Below are 25729 nucleotides of genomic sequence, written 5' to 3'. Positions count from 1 at the left end.
CTAGTGAAAATTAAATTTTAACATGTAAGAATTAAGTTACAGATAACAAGAAGTATGTTTTTTACTAGTTGTGATTTCATTTTTGATATCATAAATGTATTTCTGCGAGTGATGACGTCATTGTTGATATCAAGAAGCGTAATTCCTGATATCAACAATCAGCATTTCCACTAGTGAAAATTGCATTTCTGATATCAAGAATTGAATTGTTGATATCAACAATTCATGTTTTTAAATGTTAAAAGGGCGACAAAACCATTACAGATATCAAGAATTGAGTTCTTACTAGTTGAAATTCCAATTTCACATATCAGAAATAAATTCTTACTAGTAAAAATGCTAATTTTTGATATCATTAATTACTTTGTTACTAGTGCAAAATCTATTATTGATATCAACAATTGAATTGCTACTAGTAACAATGTTCATTTTTGATATCAATAATTTGATTGTCACTAGTGACAATGTTAGTTTCTGATATCATGAATGTGATTGTTACTAGTAAGAAAGCCATTTTACATATCTGAAATTATGTTGATATCAGAAATACATTTTCAGATATCAAAAATGAACATTTTTACTAGTAGCAATTCAATTGTAGATATCAAGAACTGACATTTCAACTAGTGACAATTGAGTTCTTGATATCAACAATTTGCATTTTACTAGTAGCAATGTAATTATTGATATCAAAAATTACTATTTTTACTAGTAAGAACTGCATTTCTGATATGAGAAATTGGAATTTCAACTAGTAAGAACTCAATTTTTGATATCAACAATTGAATTTGAATGGCACCCTATGGTGACATTTCACTAGTGAAAATACAATTACAGATATCAAGAATTCTAGTTTTTACTAGTGGAAATTCAAAAGTTGATATCAAGAATGAACATTGTTACTAGTGGAAATGTAATTCCTGATATCAACAACTGAATTGATGATATCAAGAATTAAATTGTTGATATCAAGAAGTAACATTGCTACTAGCGGAAATGTAATTCCTGATATCAAGAACTGAATTGTTGATATCAAGAATTCATATCCTGAGATGTGAATAAAAGTCAAAACGGCTTGCCATAGGAAGCGGCCATTGTGCTTTCACACAGCACACGTTTGCAGTGCGTAAAGTTATATTCATTACGCTTATATATTGACAGTTGCTGGAGTAGTTTAGTACACGTAAACATGACACAAAGATTTGAAAACTTACTGTCGACACCAACAGTCAACGAAACTGCTTCCCAAGCCTTTTCCTTCGCATTCAAATATTTATACAATACATTCTGCGGGCAGGGCCGGATTAACATAAGGGCTAGGTGGGGCTGAAGCCCCAGGGCCCGCGGGTAGAGGGGGCCCGTGATTGGCTGGAGGAAATGAGATTGACAAGTCATAGGTGGTTGATTTGTGTCTAATAAAATAACAAGAAAAAATTATTGGAAAATGTGCCTGACTGATAAATCATCGTCCAATCAAAATCACTTTACAATTCGTGCCATGACATCGGGAAACGCCTCTTTGCGTTACGCTATGGCATGTAGACTAGAAAATTGGCCTTTTTTGCTTTTTCAGCCTCGCTGGTGTTCAAAAAATGATTAAAAAAAGTGATAGTGGTGCGCAAAAACGGACAAATAAGCTTGAAAGCGAGAAAAGGGATGCTAATCTTATAGCAAAAATACCAAAACTAATTTCTTCGGTTCACATAAAACATCCGTACCAGTGGAAGACTCCGCGTGCAGCGGCAGCTTACAATTATCTTCACCCACCGACACCGTCGCCGATCATGCTTTACACGTTGAAGAAGGTGAGATAGCAGCTGCATCAAGTTATTATTCTTATAACGAGTTAAGCCCTATTCGGATGGATGGTAATTGTTTCTCATGAAAACGTAAGGTGTTTTCAACATTTGCAGGGACGAGTCGATTGATTTTATTGCCGTTTGAATTCAGAATGTCAGTGTTTTTCTCTCATCATCATCACCCGTGTAAAAATCCAGAATTAACATTCCTACAGTTTTTTTGACGAACACCAATGTCGTGTGACTTGTCTCCACTATCTGCCTTTGAAGCACATTCTATCAGTTGCAGTTCTGGTGCCTCCATCCGTACAACTCGACCTCGACACATTCACATCACACGTTAACACAGCGGTAGAGTTACTCACGGGACACTGCACTTATTCGCAATCACAAAAGTTCTTTATTTGCATGTGCTTTAAAGCCCTGCCAGTTAAACATGTCATTCGTGCGCTGCGCTTTTTCTGACCCCATACACCCGAAGCGTGCACACACACTTAAGCCTGTCAAACAGCACCTGACTACTGGACTTCATCTTTCGCGTCTGATTGCGCCACAATACTGTCAAATACACAAAAGGTTTACATAAACACAGTTGGTTATGTCTGAAGTGAGTTGAGAAAATGGGACGCATGCAGGTCTTAAAGTGACAGCGTCCTAATAGTTAGCATGCGGACCGTTGTCCTTAAAGGGATAGTTCACCCCAAAAATTAAAATCCTGTCATCACATACTCACTTTCAAGCTGTTTTAAACCTGAATGAGTTTCTTTCTTCTGTTGAACACAAAATAAAATATTTTGAAGAATGTGGGTAACCAAACAGTTGCTGGTCCCCATTAATTTCCATAGTAGGAAAAAAATATATATAATGTGGAAATCACTGGGGACCATCAACTGTTTGGTTACCCACCTTCTTCAAAATAGTTTATTTTGTGTTAATAAGAGGAAAGAATTATTGTGTCAGCAATATATGCAATACAATTTTAAAATATGTTAAATATTTTATATGTTAAATATATTTTAAAATATGTTAAATAGCATGGAATATTTAGTGTGCTTGTGCTTATATAAAATGATTTGATAAAATGAACTTTGTAAAAATATAAAAATAATGACAATAAAAAAAAAAAAAAAAATCTTGTGGTACAAGACACTGTGGCATGGCAATCATATGAAAGGGGGCCCTTGGTGTTGCTATAGCCCCAGGGCCCAATGTGTTCTTAATCCGGGCCTGGTCACATGTGGTTCACTATATGCAGGGGCGTAGGAGCTATTATACAGTACGTGGGGGGACTAAGTTTTGTCCCCCTCACCATTTCCCAATGTCAGATTTTGTTTTGCATTACCTGCTTATCTCTGCCGATTTCAGAGTCTCCAAATTAATCAATTCTGTCCTTTTAAATGCATAATTAAATTTTTAAAAACGAATAATTATAGGCTTAAGTGCAGGTTCCGAAAGTTGGTCGTTTTGTCGCTATGGTTACACACACACACACACACACACACACACACCGTAAATTGCGCTCTTTTATATGGCAAAAGTGGGAGACATAGAGCAAAATAAGTAGACTAGCACCAATTAAGTTTTCGTGCACTATATTCAAAGTCATCTGAAGCCATTCCATAGCTTCATGTGAGGGACAGAAGAAATATACATCGATAAGTTCACGGTCAGAAACTCGTCTTCCCTCCGCTACAGCTGTCAACCATTCAGCATTTAAACAGCGCGTCGCGTTCGGTAACGACAGTCAGCACGGTAAAACTCTCCAATATGATATATTCCCATTATAATACTTGATATGTAGATAAAGAGCTGTGGATTTGCATAAAATGACTTTATCTTGCTGGAGTTTATTGTTGTTTCTGAACGATGTCATCATACTGGCTACAGGATGTCTGTTAGATCGCACAACACAAGGACTATGAATTGGCGTCACATGCACAATAACTGGAATTTAAAAAAGTGAGAAGAAACATATGATTAATAAACTGTTAGATACAGTCAGATGTACACAGGGATTCTCTTTGTACCATGAACTTTTCAATGCGCAGCACAACTGCGCGCTCTGACTCGATATTGCTTCAAGCGCATCATTCTGCACCCGGGATGTGCATTAGCGGTTTTTTGCTGCTGTTTTGAAGCGTTTCATATTATCATGGTTTTGCACACTGAAAGATTATTAATAGCCTATTTTGTTCTGTCGTATCTATAGCGTGTTGCCCCATTAAAAAGCTGCACAATACATTTAAAATAAGCGTCTTTTAATGTTACATTAATATAAATACATATAATTATTTACATATAAATCTAATTTCATAATACAAATAGTAATTTTAAACTTTTTATTAACATTTGGATTTATAAAATTACTGTGCAAAGTTTTTAGGCTAGAATATTTTTTTGCTGCTGAATTATACTCGCCTAGTTTACTTATTTATTTATTGGTCAGCTTATGAATATATTTTTATTCATTTGTTATTTTTCTCTATAATGAGATGTGTGTTTAGTGCATTCTGGATTGGTTAACAAATCAAAGATACAGGCTCCCACTAATAAATTAATTCAACAAAGGTAACCTCTTTTGCTACATATAATGGTTTAAATGTGTACACTACATGTTTGACCACTTATGAACTATCGTTTAGCCTACACAGCAAATTCATCAGTGTTAAATTTCAAGTGTTAAGCCAATTCAGAGTAAAGTGTTGAAGTTATAGTGTAAAATTTAGAGAAATTAACACTATCAGTGTTAAAAGCTTGTTTGCTTCAGTGTAATCACTGAGTTACATGTATGCAACACCCCCCAGTGTTATTTGCAACATCCGGGCATTTATTCAGCGATCTCGCTGAAAGATTTTTCCAGACGCCATTTTCTCGTGCCATGCGGAGGATAATGAAAAACGACAACTGGTGAGTTAAAGCTACTTTAAAGTTTACGTTTAAGGGATACTTTATATCAACATTATTCATTTAGTGTTAGTTTTTAATATTTTTACATACGGGGATGTATTAACGCGCAAATGATTTATTTGTCCTTGTTCGTTACACAAGGCGCCATCTGAAGCGGTTTTAAATATTGCTCCAATCGGTTATAAATAAGAAGTGAAAATGTTTTACTCGGTGCTTGCATTGTATGGCTCTTTTTGTGCAAACATGAAGTTTATCGGAGTAGTCGATATGGTAACGTTAGGTGTGTCGAACATGCGTCCTGCAGGCAGAGCTTAACGTTAGCCCGCGGATCAGAGGCCTTTTCCAACGGCTCTGCCACTGAGGCGTCCAAGCCGGCCTGAGGGATGATTCCAACAATTATATAAAAATACAGTTATTGGAGACACAATTTTCTTTTTTGCTTTCATTTCGAGTTAGAGAGTTTTAGTGGGCTATTTCCGGGGGTTTTGTTTGTAATAATATCGCGCGCAATCTAACGTTATTCAGCAACGTCAACGTTAATCGCTTTTTATCATTGAAGATAAGTGTCACATAAACTAATAAAATACCTCTGATGGCGTTTACTTTATTTTAACAATACATTTGATGTACGTTCTCTTGTGTAGGAATCAACCGGATCACGAGACACTATACTTTTAAAATTTTCTTCAGGTAAGTAACGTTAATTTGTTTTTTATCTGTAACGTTAAAGTTGTCATGAGGCTAACATAACCTTGTGAAGTTAGATATTTAATAATTGTGTCTTAAAGTCCTAAAAAGCAATATGATTAATATGAATTCTGCATGTATTGTAAAAGTATTTATTGTATATATAAAACTTGTAAATATCTTTCATAAAAGGGATTTTTGTTTTTGTTTTTTGGTAAGTGCATTTGTTAAACAGGGTAGAAAGATATTGCTGTCATCCTTAGAAGGTGACTGGTGATCACCCATCCACAATCCTTCCTGATGAATCACACACCATCCTCAGAGTGTTTCCAAGGCTGCTGGACACTAAAGATCTAGTAAGTATTGGCATCCTTTTTTTCAATTACAATTAATATCTCTGAGCTTAGTAGGCTATGATTGTCAGAAATATGAATAAAAGTTTCTGTTTCTGTTGCTGCATATAGCTCAAGGTTTTAGCCTCCTCTTTGGTCCACAAACAGCTGTCAAACTGCTGGAGAAGTGGCCTACATTCTATAAGGAAAAGGTGATCAGAGAAGCAGATAACCTTGACCTTACTACCACCTCAGTGCTCCAGAGTTTGCTGAAGTCTGCCAGGAATCAGTACCATGATGAATCTTCAGAGGATCACCCAGGTATTCATTTCACAGCACTCATGTGACAACAACACAAAAAGGGAGGGGAAAAAAAATCACTTTTTTTGTTTTTGTTTCTTTTTAGAGTGGGACAGTGATATGACATATTTTCTGCTGCTTCTGCATATCCTGCCACCACAACCTTTAAAAAAGGAAAAAACTGAAGATCAGCACAGCTCAGTCCATGGACCATCTAGCTGTATTTCACAAGGTATGTGCCAGGCTACAGTTTGTGATTTTTAGTGGGTAGCAAAAACTACATTGTTTCCATGGAGCACTGAAAAGCATTAAAAGTCATTAAATGGATTTCACGAAAAAAAGGGCCTTAAAATTAATGACTTTTAATTCTATTTAAAGGGTTAGTTTGCTCAAAAATAAAAATAATGTAATTTATTACTCACCCTTATATCGTTCCACACCCATAAGACCATCGTTCATATTTTTGATGAAATCTGATGGCTCAGTGAGGCCTCTATTGAGAGCAAAGCCACCGAACCTCTCAAGATCCATAAAGGTACTAAAAACATAATTAAAACAGTTAATGTGACTACAGTGGTTCTACCTTAATTTAATAAAGCGACGAGATTACTTTTTGTGCACCAAAAAAACAAAATAACGTCTGTGACGAGCAGGGTGGGACATTTTACAAAAGTAACGGACGACTGCCGCCCACACAAACATAATAAAACATAACTTAAAGTCCAGACCTAGGAGCTCCTCGGTGAGAGATAAGAGACAGTTGCAACGCACAGCTGACGCTCAATATCACTCACGTCACCAGCCTCGCGTCGTTCCCTCAGGCTGCTTGTCACAATAACTTTTCAACAATATCTAGTGTTGGCCAATTTCAAAACACTGCTTCGAAGCTTTTGTTTCAAATCAGTGGTTCGGATCGCATGGTTCGGATCGAAAAAAAGATTCAAAGCAGTGCTTCGAAATCAACCATCTCTAGATATTGTTGAAAAGGTTTTTTTTGTTTGTTTTTTTTGGTGCACAAAAAGTATATTTGTCGCTTTATAATATTAAGGTAGAACCACTGTACTCACATGAACTGTTTTAAATATGTTTTTAGTATCTTTCTGGATCTTGAGAAGTTCAGTGGCTTTGCTCTCAATGGAGGCCTCACGGAGCCATCAGATTTCATCAAAAATAACTTAAAAATAACTTATTTTTAACACAAAAAATAACTTTGTTTCGAAGATGAACGAAAGTCTTACTGTGTAGAACGACATGAGGCTGAGTAATAAATTATATTATTTTCATTTTTGGGCAAAGTGACACTTTAATTAGAATTAAAAAAAATTAAATAAGTCTCTTCTGTTCACTAATAGAGCTGGGTATCTTTTGAATTTTATCGATTCTGATTCCGATTCTGCTTATCAATTCCTAGTTTTAATTCCAAAAAGATTTTAAAAAAATTCAAAAGTGCACAAAAAATGCTAAGGTCGTGTATGGCATTAAAGGGTTAGTTCAACCAAAAATGAAAATAATGTCATTTATTACTCACCCTCATGCCGTTCCACACCCGTAAGACCTTCATTCATCTTCGGAACACAAATTAAGATATTTTTGATGAAATCCGATGGCTCAGTGAGGACTGCATAGCCAGCAATGACATTTCCTCTCTCAAGATCCATTAATGTACTAAAAACATATTTAAATCAGTTCATGTGAGTACAGTGGTTCAATATTAATATTATAAAGCGACGAGAATATTTTTGGTGCACCAAAAAAAAACTAAATAACGACTTATATAGTGATGGCCGATTTCAAAACACTGCTTCAGGAAGATTCGGAGCATAATGAAATAGCGTGTCAAATAAGCTGTTCGGAGCGGCAAAGTCATGTGATTTCAGCCGTTTGACATGCGATCCAAATCATGATTCGACACGCTGATTCATTATGCTCCGAATCTTCCTGAAGCAGTGTTTTGAAATCGGCCATCACTATATAAGTTATTTTGTTTTTTTTTGGCGCACCAAAAATATTCTCGTCACTTTATAATATTAATATTGAACCACTGTACTCACATGAACTGATTTAAATATGTTTTTAGTACATTAATGGATCTTGAGAGAGGAAATGTCATTACTGGCTATGCAGGCCTCACGGAGCCATCGGATTTCAACTAAAATATCTTAATTTGTGTTCCGAAGATTAATGAAGGTCTTACGGGTGTGGAACGACATGAGGGTGAGTAATAAATTATTTTCATTTTTGGGTGAACTAACCCTTCAAAGAGCATTAAATTAGATTTAATGATACTTGCAGAAAACCTAAACTAGTAAGAATAGTACTATGTAAATTGATATATAATTTTTCCCACAGTCAATCAGCTGCGTTGAAGAACACTTGGAGAAACTGGAGGGACATCGGCAGCCATATCTCCTTGCCTCAGGAACTCACAAGTGGGCCATCAGCAATTATTACTACATTGTGATTGACAAGATGCTCATTCCATGTCAGGGAACCACGTCGTTGGCAGCCTTTGATGAACTATTTAGAACACTTCGTTTTCAGTGTAAGCTTTAATGATGCTCTCAGCAACATGTACACATCCCTCCAGACAGTATAGATGTTGACACCACTGAAGAAAGTCCAAAGGTGAAGGAACTGAGAGCCAAGCTCATGAACAGGAACTAAGAGTCAGTGAACAATGTTTAAGTGTTATGTTTGCGGAGTATTGCATAATGCACCTGTCATGTTATGTGAAGCTTTTGATGATACTTGAAGCTCTTCGATTTTTGATTGTTTTATGCTTACAGACTGTTTTATATTGTACCAAACGGCTGCATCATAGACTGCAAACAGCAGGTATGAGCTTGTTTTATGAAGTTTAATGTTGAACAAGGTCATTGTACAGGGTATTTTGAGTGCCCTGTCCCTGGCTTAAATGAAATGTGAAGCCCTGTTAAAAGAAAAATAATAAAATCTATTCATTGCAGCACTTTATGGTCTGATTATTGGGATGGTAACACTTATAGATGGTAACTGTTGTAACTATAGTGTAAATCCTAGGGGTCTATGTAAATACTCAACATTAATTTAGTTTAAAATTTGCTTGAACGTTGGTTAAGTGTTGACCAGGTCATCAAGTTAACTTTGAACACCAACGTTGGTGTTCTGATCATCCATTGTGGTGTTAAAATTTTACACCATAAGAGTTTGTTAGTTAACACTGTCACAGTGTTAATAATGTTAACTCTTTTAAAAGTGTTAATTTAACACTTTGCCAGTGGTTCCCATATATACTCTGGGTAAGTGTTAATTTTAACTCTGAGGGAGTTAAATTCACTCTTTAAAATTTGCAGTGTACTATATGTTGTGTACATGACTAATGTGCTCTACCATCACCAATAAATAAATTACTTTTAGAGCACAAAATTGTTTACAAGAGAACAAATTTCTTTATTGATCTAGTCACGTAATTTTGCTCTCAGAATACACCAGATTTATGCATTTAAATTTAAAATGTACAAAATTTTCCTCCGGGGGGGCATGCCCCAGGACCCCCCTAGATATGCTCTTTTAATAAAGCTTGCATTTGGATCTACAACCCCGTTGTCTCGACTCCAAACATCACATGACCATTATTGAAGACACCTGATGTTAATATGACTTCCACTTATTCCACTTATTATTAATCAGTTTAACTTTATTTCTGTCATACATCTACAAAACCTCTTATTGACAATTAAAAGAAGATTAGATGTTGATGTTTTAATGTAACATTAAAGTCACCGTGATAGAGGTCAGTGTTTGCTTTAGTTGGGCTCTTGACCCTTTACATTTTAAATTTTGTTTTTCAAAAGGACCCTGATCTTTATATATTTTCTGTTTATTTTCTTGCTCTGTGTATTGTGTGAGTGTTCACTTTCTTACTGATTCTGCTAAGAGACGAAAATTCTACCATGTTTTGTATTGCCAAGAAAATATAACAGAGGATTAAATGATAATGCACATTATGGTTAAAAAAAATAAATAAAAAAAAGTGAAAATGTCTGACTTCACATCCTCTTCACCGCCGATACTGTATGTCTCTTAAAAGCCCTCTGAACTATCAGCAGAAAATCAAGAAGAACTGTTTCTGCACCTTTGGTTTCTGCAAGTGTTTATTTTTAAATTTATTTATTTATTTTTACTCTTTTGTTGAATAATTGACATGATCCGTCAATCGATCTGAAGGTATTTGCGGCATTTCCAGGCTCTGCTGATCGATGAGAATAGGAAAGAGCTGATAATGAATGTTGAAAATGTTTGAGATTGTGTTGAAATTTGATGTAACACTTTGACTGTCAGAAGCTTTCAAATCACAGAATAAATATTTTTAATAAATACAGTGGCAGGAATAAATTTGTGAACTATTGGAAAATATCTAGATTTCTGCATTGATTACTCATTAAATGTGGTTTGATCAAAATGTAACTTTACAATTATAGACAAACACTATCTGACTAAACTACATCTCACACATCTCGCAAATGTATTTGTGTCACTGTGTATCCAAAGTGTTATCTTCTCCTGCATCATAATAAAAAAGTTTGTTCCAGTAACAACCATTAAATGCACTTTCGGTTCTGCTGACTCTCTAAACACACTTTTATTTCGTGCAAAATCATATGTATGCAAATGTGATTCGTATCTAATGTTATTTCATTTACATGTACAGCATTCACCCTCCTCATGTTCATATATTTTTCACATGTTTCTTGCTCCATAATGTTTTGTTTTTGTTTTGTTTTTCCTTTATGTGATTACATAACTGCTTACATTCTTACTTATTCAGAAACATTTAGCTTAGTTTTGTATTGCCAAGAACATAGAAGATAAAATAATGCACAATCTGAAAAAAAACAAGATATGTAATAGTATATTATGAAATATAATTTAACACTAGCACTACCAGAATTCTATAACTACTAGAACTGCCAATAGCGGTCATTTTGACTGTTCATACCAGACAGCAGTCAATGTCATTTTTGTCATGTTATATTTACTTCAAAGCTTCTATGGTCATGTTTTATGAAAAATGTGGGGTAATTTAAGCATACATAATATAATATGTTTGTGATATTATTGTGTAAGAGCTACTAGACCTCCCACAAAAGTGCATGCCGCAATTTGCTTTCCGCAGTTTGCATCCGGCAAGCTGGAGATCAATGTTTTTCACCGCAGTTAAAATGTTGTTTTTGAAAGTCAAAATGTCAACAAATATAAAATGAAGCAGAATATTTCGTTAGATAAAAACATATTGTGAATTTTGGAAATGATTACATCTGTCTTTATTCAATACATTTTGACTTTTGGAGTTTACAATGCTTTAGCATTATCGGAAATGTTTGGACCACACGAATCGGAAACAATTTTATGCAGCCTCTAATGAAATCTAGAAAATCTTTTTTTACGAACCGGAATTATCTCTGAATCACTCTCAGAATCAGTGTCAGACGAACTGTCAAGAGACCAAGAGACATCGCTCTCTGCTCCTCCATCATCAATGTTCTCAAGCAAGGATAAAACCTCAGTGACAGTCATTTTCTTTCTTGTTGCCATTTTGACGGTAAAGCTAAGTTTTAGCTTAGCAAAAGCACACAAAACTGCCAGAGAAAGGTTGCTAGGCAACGGCTACGCACATCTTTAACGGCGGGAAAAAGCGCTGAGGAGATACAACGCCTGTAATATGTGCGGTCAAATTGACCGCTATGGCCATTCAAGGTAGAAATACTCAGAACTCTTTTGTGTTTTGTAATTTTAATAAAATAACAATGTTAAAATAAAATTTACATTAATTTAAGAAAAGTCATGGAACTGTAGTTATATGGGTTTTATTTCAACAAAGTTATTACATTGCAAATCTTTAAAACGGTCAAAATGACTGCCTTGGTAGTTCTAGTGTTAAAAGTAAAGCACATGTTTGAATTAATGAATTTAGTTTCAATGAACTTTGTAACTTTGATTTACTGTAGATCAAATTACTTTACGGGAAGCAGAAATTGTAATACTCCACGCCTCTATATTTAAAGATCAGCAACGATTGGAAAAGCTGCAGATATACTTTCAGATTTTGTCCTTTATTCAACTAAAGAGTAGACACTGACTGTGGTGATGTTCTCTAGATACAGGTGAGTTCAGAGTCTGACATGCTGTGATGTTAATATGACTCTTTATTAAGGGTTTATTCATTTTTTTTAGTCTTATTCTGAATGTCTTATTTCCGATTTTCTGACTCTACCAACCAAAAGTAAACAGAAAAACTAGCTATTAAAATATAGAATGTAAATACACTAAATGTTTCCTTTGACAGAATTACGTTTTAATACATTTTTTTTTTTTTTTTTGTCACTAATTACAACTTTTAGAGCTGCTGTAAACATTTTTATGTAAAAATCAGAAAGCACAAGCTTTTGTATCAGGTAGTTGTTGTGATCACATGTTGTTACACAGCAGATGTTTCCCAGATTTCCAGATCTTTAGCAGACGTTTTACAGATGTACCTGTGCTATCTAGATACTGTATCGATACACTATACCTAGATAGCACAGGTACATCTGTAAAATGTCTGCTAAAGATCTGGAAATCTGGAAAGCATCTGCTGTGTAACAACATCTGATAAACATCTTAGAAAGAGCAGTTTTACATACATTCTGAACCACAAACATCTTACAGACATCTTCTAAAAGTCTATATGACATCTGACAGATGTAAATGTAGATATCAAATAGACGTCTCTGAGATGTTCGTGTGCTATCAGGGTAAATACAGTTGTAGAAGATGTAAATAGAAAATAGAGAAAACAGAAAAATAGAGATATCGAAATAGGACATATGTCTGATAATCTACATGTTATTATCATTGCATTAACACAGGAAGAACGTGTAGTTAACAGACACTTTGCATATGCAAACAAAATTGCGTTTTCTTGTTTTTATTTAAAGATAACTTGTGGCTACATCTTACATTATTTATTATAAGAGCTGATCATAAATAATTATTTATTTTTAATTGGAGATGCACATCGGAGTCGATAGCCATATGCCCTATTTTCATATAAAACCAAATCATCCACACATAAGGTGAAGTCGACAGAAGCTCAAGTATCTTTCATGAAGCCCATTTTCATTTAGTATACAGATGTTACTATAATTTATGGAGGAAACAAACCAAATTCTCCTCAGATTTTCTGATGATGAAGTATACCGCCATATAAAATGCCATATAATCGCCTAAATCGGATTTGAAAACTGTTCAAACTTGCACGCTTCATTCGTAAAGTCTTATTTAATGGAGGTAGCATCACGGAAGTGTAAAATGAACTAAGGTCAGTAATGATGAGCAAAGATTAATTTTAACTGCCATTATAATATTCTTTATATGTGTCATAAAGAATGACACATCTGATCCATATTCCGAGATTACTGCGTTCTACAGGTGAGTTCGAAGTCTGATTGTGACATTTGTGAGTCACCTGTGTTTTCCCAGCTGTCATTTTATGATTATTTTGCTCTGTATTGAAAGTGAAAGTGACATGTGAAGGCCAAGTTTACTCTAAATAAATTGCATTTTTAAATTTAATTTTAATTATTCCTTCTCAATTTCTGCAAGTTATTAAATGTAACACATTCCATACTTTTTGAATGGTTCTCAACATATATTATATATACATATAAATTATCTATCTAATATAAATTATCTATCTAATAAAGTATATATTGCAGTATTACTGTAATGAAGTGGGACTGAGGCAGAGATCCATTTGCAAGCTTTTATTCAAAGTGAGCAAAGTCGTACAGGCTGGGTCAATCAGGGGCAAACAGGAACAGCAAGGAACAGGCAGAGTCGTAGTCAGAGTACAGGCAGTAGATCGAGGCAGACGGATATCATTCACAGGTCGGTATTCAAGGCAAGAGTCAGGACAGGCAGCAACGGGTCAATAAACAGGAACAGGCAAGATCAAACACGGGCAGACAGGAAACACAGAAACGCTCAGAAATGACACACTGGGAAATCAAGACTTCGCGGTGAGGTGGTGTGAGTGAAAGTCCTTTATAGTCCTGATAATGAGCTGCGGCTGGGTGTGGTGATTAGTGTGGAATGATTGTGAAGTGAGTGCAGGTGATGAGCAATGGAGGATCATGGGAAATGTAGTCCGGGATGTGACAGGAACATGACAGGAACAGATGGTGATCGTGACAATTACTATCTGTTACATGTACACTCTGTTTCTGGACTTGAGTTGCCACTAGTTTGTTTCCATGACTACTGATCACCCTCATTATCACCACCAGCTGTGTTCAATCACCCACCTCGTTTGTCTATGTATATAAGCCCTGTGTTTTCAGTGCAGTGTTGTCCAGTATCGATCATGTGTAGTGTGGTTGTCTCCACATTTTACCTGTCTGTGGATTACCTTCGTTGTGGATTTATTAAAGAGAGTTATACTTCTATTCTCCTCGCCGTGCGCGTTTATGCTCACAACCAGCTATTGTAACATTATCGCTGTTGTTGTTTAGAGCTTAAAAATATAAAAGTCACATCAGATCATAACCAACTGAACAAGTTCTGATCAAACATTTCTATTTATGTTTGTTCTGCTTTAATTTAAATCCTATTAAAACCTAAGTAAAACTAAGCAATCATGTTTCATTTCCACATCTTGGGAATACACAGCCCTGAATATATACTGTATATGTAAAGGCCTATTCAGACATCTAGTGGCTACAGTACGGTATTACAGACTATTTTTTAGTCCTTTGATAAAGTGTTTTCGTAGCTTGAAGGCAGAGTTTGCACTGTACAATCATGTTGTTTGCATTTTCTTCTTTGAAAACAAAATAGCAGCAAAATTTCCATGAATTTAAAACGTTTTTCCCCCTGGGCAGCATCGTTTCCACTAGCAGCAGTGATTCAATTCTGATTACGTTATGCCGTTACATGTATTCCGTTACTCCAAAACTCTGGCTGTGGTGCCCGGGGAGACACATACCATTCAAACTCTCTAACCATTAGGCCATGACGGTTCCAAGGTTTCTTTAAGATTCAAATTTTTCAATATTTGGCACAATTTTTATGGCGTTTTAGAGTCTCATGTTAGAAAATGTATGGAACACTAAATAGAGCACTTATAAACAAATCAATTGTGTGCTCTGTGTGTTCATATAGTGAAATGGCAGGAGCCAGTATTTCAGTGGATCAGGATCAGTTCACTTGTCCAGCATGTCTGGATCTCCTGAAAGATCCAGTGACAATTCCCTGTGGACACAATTACTGTATGAGATGCATTACAGACATCTGGAATCAGGAGGATCAGAAGAGAATCTACAGATGTCCATTATGCAAACAGACCTTCACTCAAAGACCAGTTTTAGGTAGGAATGTGGTGATTGCTGAAATGGTGGAGAAACTGAAGAAGACGAAACTCCAAGCTACTTCTCCTGCACTGAACATTTCCACTAGATCTGGAGATGTTCGGTGTGACTCCTGCACTGGAAGAAAACAGAAAGCAGTGAAGTCGTGTCTGGAGTGTCGAAGCTCTTACTGTCAAAATCACCTTGAACATCATGAGAATCTCTTCAGTAAAAGACACAATCTGATGGACGCCACTGGACGACTGCAGGACATGATCTGTCCTCAACATGATAAAATGCTGGAAATTTACTGCCATACTGACCAGCGGTGTATCTGTGTGCTGTGTTTGATGGAGGAACACAAAGATCATGACACTGTATCAACTGCAGCAGAACGGAAAGAAAAACAGGTACTGCTATAACAGTATAATGCAGCTTCTCTCATTTATTTTGTATTTTTTAGGAATGCACCGATAATTCTTTATATTTGAAAGATACATTGGCTGATAAATCTAAATCCAAATTTTGATATACTTTCAGAGCCTGATAACAAAAACAAAAGGCTCACCATTAAAAGCCATGTCCCAAACACTTCAACATAAAGCAAACATAAACAATACAGAAGCCTTAACTTTTAAAATTAATTTTACACTCCTATGGAATTAATTTTACAATTTAAATTAATTTTACACTCCTTATCCAACTTTCTTTATAAAAAAATAGTAACACTTTACAACAATGTTTCATTTTGTTAGCATTAGTTACCAACAATAAATGAACAATACTTCTACAGGATTTATTAATCCTGTAAGATTAATAAATCTTATAAGCAACATAGTGTGGCCCAGATCCGGTCACATCTGGACCAGATGTGGGCCAGATCTGGGCCAACATTATGTTGCTGTCAGGGTATTTTATGTGAATCTCAACATTTTCCAAGACATTTTTAAGATCGAAAGTTGTATATGTTAACATTAGTTAACGCACTGTGAACTAACATGAACACACATATTTTATTAAATAACATTAACAAAGGTTATTGCTCTCTGTTAGTTCATGTTAGTTAATGCATTAACAAATAAGATACCAAAAAAATCACAATAAAAGTGCCAGTTATTAATAATAATGCCTCAATGTATTTGAAAAAAAAAAACTTTTTTAATATTACAGTAATAGTAAACATCTTTAATATTAAGCTACTTTTTCAAATTACATCATTGCTGTTTGAGCTGCATGCGCTGAAGCTGAGGCTGAACGAACACCCGTAAACTGAAGTGCTTTGCTAGAAGGTTAGTTAACGGTTGCTGAATCATGGCAACTAAACCCAAAGAATTTACAACGTTTTATTACAATAGTACATACAATTATAATGTTATGTATGCAATCCCAATCATAGTTATTATTGTTTTGCATTGCTGTTTGAGTGTGTGAGATTCATACACTGTAGGTGTATGAAAAGGTACGGTGCTGTCACTGGGGCTGTATACCTAAGGTACAAAGACAAAAAGGTACTAATATGTACCTTTAAGGTACAAATATGCACTTTTAAAGTACTAATATGTACCTTTAAGGTATTAATATGCACCATTTAGGGGTAAGTAAGGTACAGAGATGTACCTTTTCACTTTTGTACCTTAGGGTACAGCCCCAGTGACAGCACCGTACCTTTTTTTCTGACAGTGTATGCTGATTCTTGAAATCTGTGTGTTTCTAAATGGAGTTGTTCAAAGTGTTTTTGTTTGTTTGTTTGTTTGTTTTTATATATATATATATATATATATATATATATATCAGAACAACTTTAAAAAATCCTTCTGATTATACTGAAAATGCCAGATCTTAAGTTGTAGAATCACAGGGCTGCAGTAATCAGTAATGTAAATCTGCCGCAGAGATTAGGCTTTCAATGAGATCAGTGATTCATCACATGATGATTGTCAAAACATAACCAAGAACACATTATTTCTTGGCTTGTCTGGCTGTTATAACTCAGTTACAGCAGCCAGACAAAATCTAATGTTAAAAAGTCAAGAGTTAAGAGCCCAACTATATCAAACACTGATCACCATAACGGTGACTTACATTTGACTCTTTCTTTAAAAATTCACAATATAGATGATTTCATTGTTTTTTGACCAAAAGCAGCCTTGATAAACATAAGACACTTCTTTCAAAAACAAAAGTCTTATGGACAAAAAAAAAAAAAAAAAACTTTAGTGTTGACTTTTGTTTTCTGCAGAGACATTTGGAGGAGAAACAGAGAAAATTCCAGAAGATAATCCAGCAGAGAGAGAAAGATCTTCAGCAGCTGAGAGAGGCTGTGGCGTCTCATAAGGTGAGTTTGGAGAAGAAGAGAAGTTTGAGTCTCAATTTGGACTTTCCTCCAGTGCTGGAGCTCTTCTAGACCCACTGAAGCCACTGTGTGATTGTGATGTGTGTAACAGCGCTCTGCACAGACCGCAGTGGAGGACAGTGAGAGGATCTTCACTGAGCTCATCCGCTCCATTGAGAGACGTCGCTCTGAGGTGATTCAGCTGATCAGAGATCAGGAACGAGCTGCAGTGAGTCGAGCTGAAGGACTCTTGGAGCAAATAGAGCAGGAGATCAATGATGTGAGGAAGAGAGACGCTGAGATGAAGCAGCTTTTAGAGATAGATGATCATTTTCATTTCCTTCAGGTAACACAGATCTTCTCAAACATTGAGGTTTTAACCAGCTTCTGCAATTACAGAGAGTTTGTGTTTTTGTCTTTGCATTTGTAGAATTTGCCATCTGTCTCTGGATTAACAGGCTTAGCTCTCAATTCTCATCTGTCTCTTGATGCTATAGTGAAAACTATGTTTCAGCTCAGAGACAAATTGCACCAGTTCTCCAGAGAGACTATAGAAAACATATCTGGAAGAGGTAAATACAAATTTATTCTCAGAAATGAGTTCAGCACTATTCATTAAATATATAAATAGATCAATTACTTTGTGAGAATTAAACTGCAGATGTATTTTGGTTTCTGTAGTGAAAACCATCCAGGTCATTGGCACTCCTGAATATCAGACCAGAAAGGAGTTTATACGATGTGAGTTACTAAAAACACACACACACACACACACACACACACACACACACACACACACACACACACACACACACACACACACACACACACACACACACACACACACACACACTATATATATATATATATAGTATATATACAGTGGGTACAGAAAGTATTCAGACCCCCTTAATTTTTTCACTCTTTGTTATATTGCAGCCATTTGCTAAAATCATTTAAGTTAATTTTTTCCTCATTAATGTACATACAGCACCCCATATTGACAGAAAAACACAGAATTGTTGACATTTTTGCAGATTTATTAAAAAAGAAAAACTGAAATATCACATGGTCCTAAGTATTCAGACCCTTTGCTCAGTATTTAGTAGAAGCACCCTTTTGATCTAATACAGCCATGAGTCTTTTTGGGAAAGATGCAACAAGTTTTTCACACCTGGATTTGGGGATCCTCTGCCATTCCTCCTTGCAGATCCTCTCCAGGTTGGATGGCAAACGTTGGTGGACAGCCATTTTTAGGTCTCTCCAGAGATGCTCAATTGGGTTTACGTCAGGGCTCTGGCTGGGCCATTCAAGAACAGTCACAGAGTTGTTGTGAAGCCACTCCTTTGTTATTTTAGCTGTGTGCTTAGGGTCATTGTCTTGTTGGAAGGTAAACCTTCGGCCCAGTCTGAGGTCCTGAGCACTCTGGAGAAGGTTTTCGTCCAGGATATCCCTGTACTTGGCCGCATTCATCTTTCCCTCGATTGCAACCAGTTGTCCTGTCCCTGCAGCTGAAAAACACCCCCACAGCATGATGCTGCCACCACCATGCTTCACTGTTGGGACTGTATTAGACAAGTGGTGAGCAGTGCCTGGTTTCTCCACACATACCGCTTAGAATTAAGGCCAAAAAGTTCTATCTTGGTCTCCTCAGACCAGAGAATCTTATTTTTCACCATCTTAGCAAACTCCATGCGGGCTTTCATGTGTCTTGCACTGAGGAGAGGCTTCCGTCGGGCCACTCTGCCATAAAGCCCCGACTGGTGGAGGGCTGCAGTGATGGTTGACTTTCTACAACTTTCTCCCATCTCCCGACTGCATCTCTGGAGCTCAGCCACAGTGATCTTTGGGTTCTTCGGCCAGCTCTAGGAAGGGTTCTGGTCGTCCCAAACGTCTTTCATTTAAGGATTATGGAGGCCAATGTGCTCTTAGGAATCTTAAGTGCAGCAGAAATTTTTTTGTAACCTTGGCCAGATCTGTGCCTTGCCACAACTCTGTCTCTGAGCTCTTCAGGCAGTTCCTTTGACCTCATGATTCTCATTTGCTCTGACATGCACTGTGAGCTGTAAGGTCTTATATAGACAGGTGTGTGGCTTTCCTAATCAAGTCCAATCAGTATAATCAAACACATCTGGACTCAAATGAAGGTGTAGAACCATCTCAAGAATGATCAGAAGAAATGGACAGCACCTGAGTTAAATATATGAGCGTCACAGCAAAGGGTCTGAATACTTAGGACCATGTGATATTTCAGTTTTTCTTTTTTAATAAATCTGCAAAAATGTCAACAATTCTGTGTTTTTCTGTCAATATGGGGTTCTGTGTGTACATTAATGAGGAAAAAAATGAACTTAAATGATTTTAGCAAATGGCTGCAATATAACAAAGAGTGAAAAATTTAAGGGGGTCTGAATACTTTCTGTACCCACTGTATATATATATAGTTCAATACATGCAGTTTTATAATGGTTAATGTGTTATATTAATGATGAAAGGTCATTATCGACTATGTGTTTATCTCCATTAGATTCCCGTCTCTTGACTCTGGACCCAAACTCAGCAAATAATTGGCTCCATTTATCTGAGGGAAACACAGTGATCACTGTCGCTGACACAGATCAGGGTTATCCTGATCATCCAGCCAGATTTGATCATTGGTGGCAGGCGCTGTGTAGAGAGAGTGTGACTAGACACTGTTACTGGGAGGTGGAGTGGAGTGGAGATGGGAGATTAGGAGCAGCTATAGCAGTTGCATATAAGACCATCAGGAGGAAGGGAGAGAGTAATGAGATTTTAGCTGGATGTAACAATCAGTCCTGGAGATTGTACTGCACTCCCACTTTCTGCTCATTCACACACAATAACATTGAGACCGTCCTTCCTGTAGTCAATGTCTCCAGTAGAATAGGAGTGTATGTGGATCACAGTGCAGGGATTTTGTCCTTCTACAGCGTCTCAGACACAATGAGCCTCATCCACAGAGTCCAGACCACATTCACTCAGCCGCTCTATGCTGCATTTGGATTTAATAGAAACTCAACAGTGAAACTGTGTCATCTAACCAAGTAAATTATATTTTCTAATTAAAAATGCCACTACTGAATGTGTAATAATCACAAGTTTATTACAGTTTCACATTAAATTAGTATAATGGCTGTAAAATCTGAGAATGAATGATAATGAAACTGATAAGATTGTAAATGTTGGATTTCTGTATTTATTGATAAATTCGGTCTGGTCTTAATTCAACTTACAGTTGCAGACAAACACGAAAAAAACTTTATGCACAAATATGTGTACTTTTCACATTTGTATTAATACAGTGAGTAGCCTAATCATTAACAGTGCATGATGGAGAAAGTAAGGGTATTTTCAAAGGGTTCACAAACATATTCATGCCTCTGTATATCAAAATCATTGTCTTCTGCATTTCCATAATATACACAATTCACACTGTCAAAAATAAAATATGCATATGTGATTAATATTAAATCTAATGTGGTATTATTTACATGAAAACAGGAGATCAGGCTCCTCATCTTCATATATATTTTCTGTGGATTTTCCTGCTTTACGTGAATTTCATGACTGCTCACATTCTTACTGACATGGGCAGGTTCAGTTCAGAGACAACATTCTGCTCAGTTCCCTTTTGGTGCCTGCAGCTGTATGGCTCTGCGAACTATGAGTGATGTACCTCTGACTGACCTTGGAAACACTTTCCCTGCAAATATTTCAGCCATTATTATTTGTGTCCCGTATTTCTTTCAACTGAACCAGCAATACCAATCATTTGTGATTTAATCTTTTTTTAATCTCTTTTAATATCTTTTCTGGGAATTGGCCGTACAAGATTTGGAAACGGTCGATTCACATTTGTTTGGGCCACTCATCTGAAGCGGTTTCTCAGTCAGTAAAACAAACAAGAACGCAGAGACCAAACTGGATGAAGTGGATAATCACCAACAAACAACCGAAACAAAAGACTACATTTTAAGCAGTAACTTTCAAAAATTCAGCTACTGCTGTGCGTGTGAATAAACGGACATCCATCTAGCACATGTTCACACTGAAATGGTTTCTGTGACCACCCATGCAGTTGTTCAATTATTTTCCTATGTGAACATAGGCAAGATGGGTGTCTTTGACCATTTGGTTGCTTTTTGCCGTTTTCAGGGTTAAAAGCATTTTAACGTGTCTACAGATGCATTCATTCTGGTCAGGTGTATCATTGCTCGCAATCATCATTTTGGCCTGAAGAGTCTTACATAAGTATGTAATAGTTCCATGAATGCTAGACATATTCAAGAAAATCAAAACTTCTCTCAAAGTTGAATTTACATGACCATGTATTGATTTTTCCAACTTTTTTTCCAACCAATAAATAAAAAAATAAATCTCTTTGTGTCTGTACCCTCAGATGATCACATGACTACGTGTATAAAACGACACCTGAATGATCGTCATCAGATTCTTTGTCTTTAATGTCTTCAAAAGCAGCAAGTCATTCTACTGTGTGCTCTCTAAAAAAATCATTCAGAGCTCTTTGTTTATTGTCTGTGTCCTGAGGCATCAGACGTTTGTGTGTCTCTCCTTGTCACCAATTCTGTGTAATGTCAGGAATAAGGAATAGGGAGCGTGTGACTCCATGTCATCTTAAAGGCAGGAACAGTTTTTGTTCATCGGTCAACTACATGGTGTCATGTAAACGCCTCCTTGATTATGTCTAAAAAAGTGGGTGTATAACTAATAACACACATATAATGGTACATTTCACATTTCACACTTTCTGTTTAACTTTACTGTATATTTTAGATCAGGTGACTTTACGGGAAGCAGAAAGTGTCCATCAGGCCTCTTAATCACCGATCAATGCTTGGAAACGGCAGAAAAAGATGCATAGATCATCATTTGTCGTAATTTAACTAAATATAATTGAACCAAAAAACAAAAAAAACATACAAAAAAACAACAACTAAACACTCACAGAAATAAATTTGCAGACAGGTGAGTTCAGAGTCCAACTGAGTAACTGCAGAACATGAGATCCAGGAGGCGAAGTTGGATCCAGATCCAACTCCTCCCACTTTACATATGAGAAGCATCTTGCTGCTGCCTACGGTGGACATCCAACCTGGCTCACATCCAAATGCAACTGATTCTTAAGATTTTATTGGTCATGTAAATCACAGTACTGATTGCCTACACCAAACATTGATTCCTAAACCTATTTGTCTCCACCCCTCGGATCTGGATCCAACCTCGCCCCCTATCTCGTGTACTGCAGTGAGGAGCTATTAACAACCTTGTGACCACATAGGGATCGACACGGCTGTTGTAACATTGTGTGAATAGTTTTCTCCGGTCTTAGTTAAAGACATCTCCAACAACTCAACTAGCAGGATTATTCTGTTTTTGAACCCTTTCAGTAAACTCAGTGCATTCACTAACAATATGATTTCTTCAGTGAAGCGCAAATAAAAACATAATATTAACGCTTTAACCTATGACTTTAACTAAACATGTTTTTATAATGTTGCAGAAACGTTATCATGTCCCTTATGGATAAAAAAGGACATTAGGTCATAAAAGTTCTTATACATTTTACTTTTAGCATTTCATTCTATTTTCAGTGATCTCAAAACACAGAGGAGTCCAAGACAAGTGTGTCGACTTTATCCAGCCTTAATCTAAAAGGCTAAAATATTTAGCTGGAAACAAAAGTGCATTTCTGAGAAACTCCACATCAACACAAGCACTATTATTTATTTCCTTTTGCCGACTTGATTTTCTGCTGCTTGTCTGCATAACTGGAATATTCTTTGACATTTTTTCTGGTCCTCATCTAACCACATTTTTAAACCCCTTCAGGGTTGATGCTGTAGAACTTAATTTGGTTAATTTTAACTGTAGGAGAGCTGATTATTTTTCCAAATACTGCTTGTTGATATTGGGAAAGTTTAATTCTTATAGAAATGATAATGCTATTGTGATTTATTGGAATCTGTATCATGTCATAAAGTAGTTGGTGATATCTCTTGGTTTGAGTTAATCACGATCAGTTCAGGGATTTTTAGCATTTCAGCTAACAAACTTTCATTCATTTAGTCACTTTTCAATGAATTAATTATGAAAACCAGTGACACATCTTTATTATGCTCACATGCTGCATCAGCTATCATTAAAAAAAAAAAACACTGAATGCCTTACAGTAAGTCAATCCCTACATCCAGTGACGATTCCCTGTGGACACAGTTACTGTATGAGCTGCATCACTGACTGCTGGAATCAGGAGGATCAGAGAATCTACAGATGTCCATTATGCAAACAGACCTTCACACCAAGACCAGTTTTATGTAAGAATGTGGTGATTGCTGAAATGGTGGAGAAACTGAAGAAGACGAGACTCCAATCTGCTGCTCCTGCAGTTCCTCACACTGGATCTGGAGATGTTCAGTGTGACTCCTGCACTGGAAGAAAACAGAAAGCAGTGAAGTCGTGTCTGGAGTGTCGAAGCTCTTACTGTCAAAATCACCTTGAACAGCATGAGAAGATTCAAGATTCAAAATAGCTTTACTGGCATGGAGAAAGAAATCTTTACATTGCCAAGCATTAATAACACTGTCAATTAAAATAAATAAATAAAATAATAATAATGAAGAAAGAAAAAAAAACTAGCAATAAAACAGCAATAAAAAAGTTGCATGATTGAACTGTTGCATGAAATCAGTGTCACGTTTTTAATCATGATGGTAGCCTATTTAGGAAAACAGCATTCTTGGTCGTGTTGTTTTGCTTACCTTTATCAAGTTATAAAAACTCCACATTTTTTATTTTTACCGCAGTATGTTTAACTGAGTTTCTTTTTGTGTGTGCTTCACTCATGTTTCTATTTCTCCTCCAGATGCTGCGCGAGCCTCAACAGCGCAACCTTGTGTCAGTCCATAATACAGCCTATTATTATCCACAATCGATCGCCACTAACAATAAATGTAATAAAATTAGTCATACTCGAGTTTTGGTGATTCCCAAGTTGCTGTTTTTTTTTTTTTTTTTTTGGTATTGACATTTTAATCAGGTCCTTGTCCGTTCGGGAAAGTAAAGTTCGAGCCCTGACATGTTAAACCAGCACTAAAATCCAGATTTATAATTGAGACGTTGTCTGACAAAATCACCATACACATAAGATAAAGACATTTGCTGTGATTTTGGCTATATGTACATGTAAAATGATCAGTCAGGTTAGAAGCAATATTTTATTTGTTCTCTGACAGAGTGCACATCCTCAACTGAATGCACTGCTGAACCAGAAAGGTGTGGCAGGAAAGCAAGATATCGCGCTCGTGCGGCAGTACCAGGGGGTCTCGGAAGATAGATCAGGTTAACAAGTCGCTATATTCGTCACAGCGCCTTTTCAGACCCCTTTTGCGATTTTTTTTTTTTTTCCTAAGAAAGCGCGCTAAGATGCAGCCTTCTGTCTCCAGTTCACAGCCCGCCGCTGTCCAAAACAACGTTACGGCAATTTTGCACCGGCCGGAGGCAATTACCAAACTGTTTCCATGTGTGTATCACACCAATATACATATTTTGCAACAGCAAATCAAAGTTATTAATTATTTAGGCTTTATTCAAAATAAACTGGTAGTATTATTTTTCTTCAAAAAAACTATCTAAAAAATGTAATGCCTGTAGAAATAAAATTGTATGCTTGCCATTTAAGGCCTTAGTTTTCGCAAAATCCATTTAATGACTTTTAATGCTTTTTAATGTCCCGCAGATACCCTGTATCAGCAGTGTAACTGATCTGATTATGACAAAATAATCGAGTGTCTGATGTCATGTGACAAGTAAGATAAGCTTTTCCACCCCTGCAAACAGAGGTAGGTTATGAGGTGTGGAGAGACATCATGTATCATTGGAACATTTTGGGCCCAATTTATAATCATTTTAAAGAATTCAATGGAATTAAAGGGTTAGTTCACCCAAAAATGAAAATTCTGTCATTTA

At 36.3% G+C, this 25729-nt stretch overlaps 1 protein-coding gene across 4 annotated transcripts; it reads left to right on the top strand.

Moving 5' to 3' along the window:
- The first annotated feature begins 5900 nt into the window (after positions 1 to 5900).
- On the top strand, positions 5901 to 21151 carry LOC137008778 (tripartite motif-containing protein 16-like). 4 transcript variants are annotated; one of them, XM_067370501.1, is made up of 9 exons: positions 5901 to 6046; positions 6132 to 6257; positions 8375 to 8860; positions 15206 to 15800; positions 17630 to 17725; positions 17835 to 18068; positions 18153 to 18294; positions 18404 to 18463; positions 20250 to 21151. In XM_067370501.1, the coding sequence occupies exons 4-9, from the start codon at positions 15210 to 15212 to the stop codon at positions 20789 to 20791; spliced, it is 1665 nt and encodes a 554-aa protein (XP_067226602.1). In that variant the 5' UTR covers positions 5901 to 6046; positions 6132 to 6257; positions 8375 to 8860; positions 15206 to 15209; the 3' UTR covers positions 20792 to 21151. The 4 variants fall into 4 exon arrangements, with proteins under 4 accessions (XP_067226602.1, XP_067226608.1, XP_067226614.1 ...); XM_067370507.1 differs by lacking the exons at positions 5901 to 6046; positions 6132 to 6257 and adding an exon at positions 8146 to 8239; XM_067370513.1 differs by lacking the exons at positions 5901 to 6046; positions 6132 to 6257; positions 8375 to 8860 and adding an exon at positions 12063 to 12168 and having other exon boundaries at positions 18237 to 18294.
- The last annotated feature ends 4578 nt before the right edge of the window (positions 21152 to 25729 follow it).

Source organism: Chanodichthys erythropterus, chromosome 3 (genome assembly GCF_024489055.1).
Source record: "Chanodichthys erythropterus isolate Z2021 chromosome 3, ASM2448905v1, whole genome shotgun sequence".
NCBI lineage: Eukaryota > Metazoa > Chordata > Actinopteri > Cypriniformes > Xenocyprididae > Chanodichthys > Chanodichthys erythropterus.
The sequence above is the reverse complement of the archived record's forward strand: the minus strand, read 5'-3'. Positions and strand labels throughout refer to the sequence as shown.

Coding starts and splice junctions, on each gene's coding strand:
- LOC137008778 (XM_067370496.1), top strand. Junction 17,726..17,834: donor AGGCTGTGGCGTCTCATAAG/GTGAGTTTGGAG, acceptor TGTGTGTAACAG/CGCTCTGCACAGACCGCAGT. Junction 18,069..18,152: donor ATCATTTTCATTTCCTTCAG/GTAACACAGATC, acceptor TTGCATTTGTAG/AATTTGCCATCTGTCTCTGG.